Source organism: Anguilla rostrata, chromosome 4, assembly GCF_018555375.3.
Source record: "Anguilla rostrata isolate EN2019 chromosome 4, ASM1855537v3, whole genome shotgun sequence".
NCBI lineage: Eukaryota > Metazoa > Chordata > Actinopteri > Anguilliformes > Anguillidae > Anguilla > Anguilla rostrata.
In genome coordinates, this window is record NC_057936.1 from 17,538,120 (window position 1) to 17,546,266 (window position 8,147).

General features: G+C 42.9%; 1 protein-coding gene across 5 annotated transcripts in view; it reads left to right on the forward strand.

Annotated features, from left to right (window-relative positions):
* ctdspla (CTD (carboxy-terminal domain, RNA polymerase II, polypeptide A) small phosphatase-like a) overlaps positions 1-6,817 on the forward strand; it is a 42,249-nt gene extending 35,432 nt beyond the window's left edge. For all 5 annotated transcript variants that reach the window (XM_064331043.1, XM_064331044.1, XM_064331048.1 and 2 more), the window contains 3 exons: positions 600-692; positions 2,489-2,674; positions 4,281-6,817. In XM_064331043.1, coding sequence (XP_064187113.1) covers positions 600-692; positions 2,489-2,674; positions 4,281-4,406 — 405 coding nt within the window. In that variant the 3' untranslated portion in view covers positions 4,407-6,817. The remainder of the gene's footprint in view (positions 1-599; positions 693-2,488; positions 2,675-4,280) is intronic.
* Positions 6,818-8,147: the final 1,330 nt, after the last annotated feature.

An 8,147-nucleotide genomic window follows, 5' to 3' on the forward strand; every position in this document is an offset into this window, starting at 1 on the left:
CTTATCCCCCTCCTTCTCATCCTTCATCAGCTCAAATGTGGGTGGACCAGGGAGACGTATCCCACATTGCGCACAATACATTGAGATTAATGGAGTGCTAATAAAGAGGAACGATAGTATTGTTGTGTGCTTTGATAGGAATTCATCTTCGGGGGCGGGAAAAGGACAAATTGTTCCCCAGCACCACCCCCCCCATCTCCTATTAGCCGAGCTGTGAGAAGACTGCGACCCAGTTCAAGTAATCCAGGATAGGCTCTGTTCATCCAGGTTGGCCTATTCTTGATTACTTGCTCTGGGGGGCAGCCGTTGGTCCTCGGAGAGAAGAAACGGATAAAGAGAAGTTTGGGGAAAGGTGAAGAAATGAGAATACTGATACAGGTCTCCCGATTTCCTCCAAAAACACAGTCTCTCCTCCTGCACAGGGACAAAGGAGCAAACAACAGGAAAGGTTCTGTCGAGTCTGCTGTTCTTTCCGTGGATAGTTTTCTCATGCTTATTCTAACAGCGTGTATTTGTGCTCGCCTGGCCATTCGAGTGGAGTGCTGCACCGCCATGTTTGTTCATCCGCCGTTATTTTTTTGCCCTGTCTTCCATCGCAGGTGTACGTGCTGAAACGGCCCCACGTGGATGAGTTTCTGCAGAAGATGGGGGAGCTGTTTGAATGCGTGCTCTTCACCGCTAGCCTAGCCAAGGTCTGTCTGTCGGCGTCGCCGGGGCAACTCGCGCTTCTCTCTGTAAATGGGTTGTAATGATATCATTATTTTATTTTTGATGGCTAAGCCAAACAGGCACAGGCTTTGTTGGCACAGTCATTTCATGCCCCCCCCCATTTTGTATTCATCTCTTCCTTCTTTTCTATTCTCTGTGCGCTCCAGTTTGTGCTTAAACCGCTTGCATGTTGGTAAGTGTCACCATGGTGAATTTCTGCTGTGCGTTTCCTCCATGCTGTGTCTGTGTGAGGTCAGGTCACCATGGCAATATAAGGGCCACCATGTTGGGCACACTGTACCCATGTGCAGAGCCCAGAAGGCTTCAGAGCAGAGCAAGTGCTAAATTGCAATCTGGAGTGTCAGTCCAAAAGAATCCCTTAGGTTACTCAATGGTGCTGAATCCTGGTTTGAGCCTTGATAAAAATCAAACAGGCACAAAGGTGAATTTCTGCTGTGGCAACTAATTCCTGTGTGCAGCTGGTTAGACCAACTTAGGCATATGACCTTAGCCTTCACCTCTCATCTCCTCTCTTCTGGATCAACTTATCTACCATTGGCAAGTTTCCCAGGAGTCTCAGTTCAATCTTGGGGATTTTCCCCTCCCAGGAAGTAGGAAGTAGCGGACTGGTTTTGATGTATAAATAAGAAAGCATGCTTCGACGCACTCATTGGTCAAGGCTGAAAGCTGATCTTGTCACTGCTGAAGATCCGCCGATGTTCAGCAGAGTTGAGTCTATTAGGCGGTAGTCTGATGTCACGGGGTGTTACAGCTGCCATGGCCACAGCAAACGGCGGGCCCAAGCGTGACAGTGACCCTGCCCGTGCAAAATATTATGACAGCATGTCCAATCAAGGGCGGGGATGGAGATCAAGGCTCTGTGCAACCAGTAACATCCCGGCTGAATCTCCAGCCGATAATGCACTCGGTATGAATCTTTTGGTCTGCTTGCTTCTTTTTTTATCTCCGTCGTCCCATTTTTAAAAAATTATTCTGTGTTTTGCGGCCATAGACTGCGCTTAAGCCAGATTGACAGCAGATGGAGAGACAGCTGCTTGCACTCAGCGAAGGCCAGGCCCGTAATCTGCATTTATTCTGTGTGAAACCAGGGGGCGCTCTTCCCCCGTCCAGCCCATTAGCACTGTTATGCCTTACTCCAAAGCCAGACGGCTGCTAAGCATATGTTATACCCGCTATAGATAAGGCATCAGTCCTGCTGTTGGGCTGTGCGTCTGTCTCCAGGCTGCTCTCGTCAACCTGCATGCAGACCACCTCTTACAGCGACTGGCGGCCAAACAACTACAACTTTTGTTTTATACTGTTGACAACAGTAAATCATTCAATGACTGTTTTCCTTGGGAAAAATATCAGTTTGTATTGTCTCTGTATTGTGTTGGAGAGAGTGTGTACTTTATTGTGTATTGTGGCTGATTTAGGCTGTATTTTGAAAAAAACATTGGTGTTTGTTCCCCCATTTCTTTCTATACAATAACCTGTGTTAGATTGGCTGTGGTTGTAAATGCTGTGGCCATTCTTTAGAGCTTTCTCTGCTGTTTGTATTTTGATATGTGAATACCCCGGGTCATCAAACATGAACAAAGGGGATTTTTTTCAAAAGGAGCTCTCTTGATGGAGCAGTCAAACCGGTTCAGAGTCAGACCGAGCTTCGGTTCGGAGGGAACCATTTTTAAATCTTTCATTAGACGCGTGTGCGTGGAGTGCAGCCGGGTTGTCAGCACCCCCTCCGCTGATGGCGGTGGCTCTCTTTGTTCCGTCACAGTACGCGGACCCCGTGGCGGACTTGTTGGATCAGTGGGGGGTGTTCCGCGCCAGGCTCTTCAGAGAGTCCTGCGTGTTCCACCGGGGGAACTACGTCAAAGACCTCAGCCGCCTGGGACGGGAGCTGAGCAAGGTCATCATCGTGGACAACTCGCCCGCATCATACATTTTCCATCCCGAAAATGCGGTAAGTGCCACACAAATAACCAATAAATATAGTGTCATTTTGTATCTGTTCATCACGAACAAGGATCAGAATACACATGGAAACCCGGGAGGCTCTTTCTGGTGTTAGTTTCATAATTTTATGTCATATAAAAAGTAATAGGTTGCCTTGCTTGTTGAATTGGACATTATGGTGTTTAGAATTTACAGATTGTATCTGCCAGTGTGGACAAAAATGTTTTTTCAGGATTTCTTTTTTGGCTGGACCGCAACAGTGGGGCCAGCCCTACAAACGCGAATGTCTGTGACTGAGTGAGTGATGAAGTTACACCATTGGTCGGCCGAGTTATGAAGTCACACCATTGGTCGGCCGGTCCGGCCACATACTAGGTTTTGACCTGGTCTTCTTGCTGCTGAAGTACTGCTGAATTCTATTTCATTTCTAATTCTCAATGTTTGTTGTAAAACATGACTGAGTGCATCGTTACAAAAATAGTGGCTAGCAGGCGTGGTGCTTTCCTCTCTTGATGGAGAATGTGAGGATGTTAAACACAGTAAATGAAAGCTTATGTATAAACTAAACATAACAAATAAGAATAAGTATCTGGGTTAAAACAATGCAGCAACAACCTGCTCCTGCAGTGTCACGGCCAGAGCTTGTGACTGGCCAAATGCAAAAGGGATGACTGAGAACGAGGGCAGCGGGTCAAAAGTGAAATTGTTTTACTTACAATATTTCACAATATATACAGAAGTAGGGCATGAATCGAGGAAGAAGCACAGGCAAGCCATGTTTCTGCTAGAGCGTGGACCAAGCAAAAGCGTGGACCAAGCCTTCATTTAAAGGTCAGGTGCAGCCAATCACTGTAATTGGTACCTGGGAGGAAGACAGCCTGAGAGAGAAGGGGGAGAAAAGGGCCTTATGGGGGACGTCGTGACAACATGCTCCACCACCAGGAGTGGAGGGGCATGACATGCAGATCCTGATTAGTATATATCAGGATTGATGGATTTTACATGAGGCACGTTCCTTTGCATTTTCAGCGTAGAGAGAGGGAGCGTGTAGGCAGTATCATTTCTCTGGCCTTTGATACACTTTCTCATTAATTATTTAGTCAGCTAGCTCCATGAACTCTGGGGTGTCACTACAGTTATGAATCCTCAGTTTGCACTTTCATCAAACTCACTTGAGCTCTTGCTTGCAAGCAGTTAGACATTCACATTCTTCCTTCACTATCATCTTGTCTGAATCTGAGGCTGTCTCTGAATGGTCTTTGTTGCGACCATTACTGACACTATTAGTTACTCAGCAAGTATTTGTAGTTTGTATGTGACAATGATTGGGGAGAATTTCGACTTGAATCAATCAATCAATCAATACGCCAATCAGATTTTGTTTATATAGTGAATTTTACAAAGGATTTTTCCCAATACACTTTTACCCTGGTTTGTAAGACTGAACTCCCTGCCACATCAGAGAAAACATGAACTACTTAAACTGGTTGTTCTTGTACATAATGCTTATTTAGAGACTTGGGCACATTACCTTTGTCCCTACAGAAAAAATAAAAATGGAAGTGTGATGTGCTGAGACTTATTTGACCCCATTGCTTTGTTTTACGCCACAGGTCCCTGTGCAGTCATGGTTTGACGACATGACGGACACCGAGCTCCTGGACTTGATCCCTTTCTTCGAAGCGCTGAGCAAAGAGGACGATATTTACAGTGTGTTACAGACCCTGAGAGCCAGGTAGCCCAGTCTCCTCCCCCCTGTGCGGGTCCTGACCCCCCCCTTCAGCATGGCTCAGGTCCCTACTACAGCAGCCTGTAGGGGGCAGCGCAGAGCTCCGCAGAAAGTAGCCCCGCCCAGCTGCTATCTGGCCACAGCCTGGATGGACTGGATGTTTGCGGTACGGCCAGTCTGAAAGGAGACAAACTTTGGGAAGCCCTATTGGCAAGAAAATGTGTATATATTATATATTTCTAATCTGGAGGGGGAAAAACAAACAGAAAATCAATTAAAAGAACTTAATTTTTTATTGGAGACACGAGTTTTACTATTCTATATATTAAGTTCTATATATTTACCAAAAAAACAACCTTTTTTCTGAAAATGAGAAACATTCTTTGTCCTTTTATTGTTGCTATGCAGGCAGCCTGTTCCCCAGTCTCCAGTAAATCAACTGTGATTTTCTTTACCTACTGAATGAAGTGCCTTTTGTGACTGTTGTTTTTATGGAGAGAGCAAATTTTGTATGCTGCATATTTCCAGAATACTGAAATCTTTTCCTGGAGTTATGTTTTAAAACTGAAGTGGAGAAGAAACTTTATATTGTTATGTTATTTATGCTGAATATTTTACTAAGGGGTGGGCTCTTTTCTTAATTATATACTAAATGGCTTTTTTTCCATTTTCTAACACCCCATACCATTATTTATTGGCGATGGTGATTTAATGTGTTACATATTATGGCCTCTAATGAAACTGAAATAATGCATTTGCAATTGTGATTTTGTGTAGTATTACAGTTCACCCTACCAAGACAGAGGTAAGTGTAGCTTTGTATTGGAGGAAAGAGATCAAAGCCTGTAGGTTTTAAAACTGAGTGCCGATGCTTGTGTTTCAGACTGCTGCCATACACCAGGTCTTAATTGAAAGTGCCAGGTAATTTGTTCAGTGATGATGAATAAGGTTGTGATGTTTAGCTTTGCCATTAAAAAGGAAAAATAATGAAGTGCATTCAAAATGGCTGCCCATATATGCCCCATTAATTTCTTTAACTCAGTTTTGTATACCTATGTTTAGAAATGTCAGATTTGGTTTAATTTGTCCAATTAAATTTGATTTTGGAGGCCTCTCATGAACTCAATTAAAATAATGCACTTTTCCAAGCAGTTTTCACACTCAATTTAGTATTGCTTTGCTGTGATTCTTTAATAATGGAAAGTGGCAGTGTCCTTGTTAAAGGCCACCGATGGTACGCAATTGCAAATGCATCCTTTCACCGTGAAGAAAATGAATATTGTATGGAAATATTTAGTTTCAATTATGTTTTCCTGTGATATTTATGAGTTGAGAAATGCCTCAAGCTGATTCGGGAGCTCGGCCCTTTAATTTGGCTGGTTTTTAATTGGGCTTCTGACGTTTCCACCGGTCAGAGCTGCCGCTGCTGCTGCTAGCGTACAGAGGCCACGCCGAGTCGGCACAGGGGCTGCCGGAACTGTTCCTCACCACCGTGCCTGTTCAGAGACATGACCTCACCAAGCGCCGCACCCCTGGGGCAATAACCCGACTGAAGTCATTTCCCTCTGGATCCTGTGCACCTCAGCGCTACTTCTGCAGTTTTTACACTCACACACACACACGCGCGCGCGCACACACTCTCTCTCAGACTATTATCCGCATGGTTATTATTATGGTTCTGTTCTATGGTACTGTTCTGTTTCTTTTCTGTTCCTCAGTATTTGGTTTTAAAGACATGTTCATATCTATGTTGTCTGGTGTTTCTTCTGCCACAGGCACAGTAAAGCTCCCCTACAGTTAAAGAATGATTTCAACTTGGTGTGCTTATGAATCATCTTAAGATGATTTGGTATACATTTGTACGACGGTATCGTGTACTCTGGTTAATGGAATAGAGAGAATTTAGGTTCTTTTGGTTTCAGTTCTCTGAAGAAGAGAGCAGATAGAGTTGTGGTACAATCTGGTGATGTTCTCTACACTCAAATGCACGCAGTAGGCACTAAGAGGTTCCACATACCTCTCTTTTATTCTCAAATTTATTTGTTACCCAGCTTTACTCTCGACACCTTTTCAACATCCCTCAAGTGTGTACTGCAGTTACATTTACACCTGATTATTTCTGAGAATTATTCTTAATTATGCCAGTGTACCATTTAGTACCCACTCAAAATCAAATGTGAGCGATCGCCAGCTTTTGAACTCTGGTCTGTGAATTAAAATGCTTTATATTCATCGTGCTTTTAGCCGCCAGTCTGACTAACTGTTCTATAAAAGCAGACTTCACTTCCTAACCAGAGGGGGAAATCATAACTGTAGAGCAGTGTTACTGTGCAGTGCATTTTCAGTAAAATGTTTCACGGTTTTGTGGCGAATATCTTTCAGAAAATGACAAGTCATTAAAGTACCTTTTTTTTAAAAGAAGGAACAAGATTTTCTTTGTTCTAACATTTCTGTGCTGCCATAACTGCTACCACTTGACCTGGTGTCACACTGTTCAGACCTTTTTTGGCATTCATGTGTCCAGTCACGTTTTGCCTTTTACCCCTTAAGTTGCGGGCCGGAGTGGGTTTATTTGTATTCATTACATTTTTTACAGTGAAATTTTTTTATCAAGTTGGCCACACAGTTTATCTTTTGAATCAGTTAAACTCATGGTTTAACATTAATTATTTTATGATGCCGATGTTTTAACAGCAACAGTTCTTTACATGGTAAAGACATTATCTTTATTAGGGCAAAGGTCCAGTGAACAAAATTCATTGTAGTTTTTTTTCCCAAAAACTCCATAGAATGTCGTTTCTTGGCTTATAAATTCTCTTGAGGAATTATTGTTTTCTGTTTTGCCGTTGCATACACTCTGAGAGTACTGTGTGAATAGGATTTGATCTCCTGTGTATACACAGGAACAAGACATTCCCATCTGCAAGGTTCTTTATCCATCACTAGTCAAGCAGTCCCTCAGTATATGTAGCCTGAGGGACTCGCTGACCATAAGTAATGACTTGATCGTGGGCATCATGACTTCTCCCCAGTACATAGCCAGCCAGAAGCAAGCTATTACACTGATGACTGATGAGCATTTTAGCCAAGTAAATTATGTTTATAATGGTGTATAGGCTGTTAGGCTTACATAAAAGGACATGTATTGTTTCTCCTGCGTAAGTAAACCATGAGTTTTTCAGTAAGCACACTGAGAACGTTGTGCACCAGAAAAAAAATGTATATTCAAAAAGGTTGTTTTTGTACAATAAAAATTAATTTTGTTAAGTCTAAACAGAAGACTTGGCATTTGGAGGCCTTGGAAGAAATCACTCTTCTGAGTGAATAATTCTGAGGAGGACAGTGAAAACAGCATTCAATCCACAGCCGAGGACATGTTCACTGGCATTCAATATCGGTGCAATCTAAATACTTTCTGAAAATATTTTTTATTACTAGTCAGTACACAAATAAATAAGGAGTAGGCCTTATTTAAATTATTTAAATTTTTTTAAATGTGGCGTGAAATTGTGGGATGTGTTTGACATGTTAATGGAGGTGGGATATTTGACTAAAACTTCAATTAATGGACCTCAATCAATGGATTAGTAAACTGGGGGGGGGGGGGGGGGGGTAGAGTGTGACAGGCTTGGGGAAATGGAGCTCATTTCTGGAGCTAAAAGTATATTGTATTTTATTGGATTTGTCCAGCATTGTGGCTGTGGCTCCATTGTGTTTCTAAGCCCACCAGGCACAGTCACTATATCTGTAT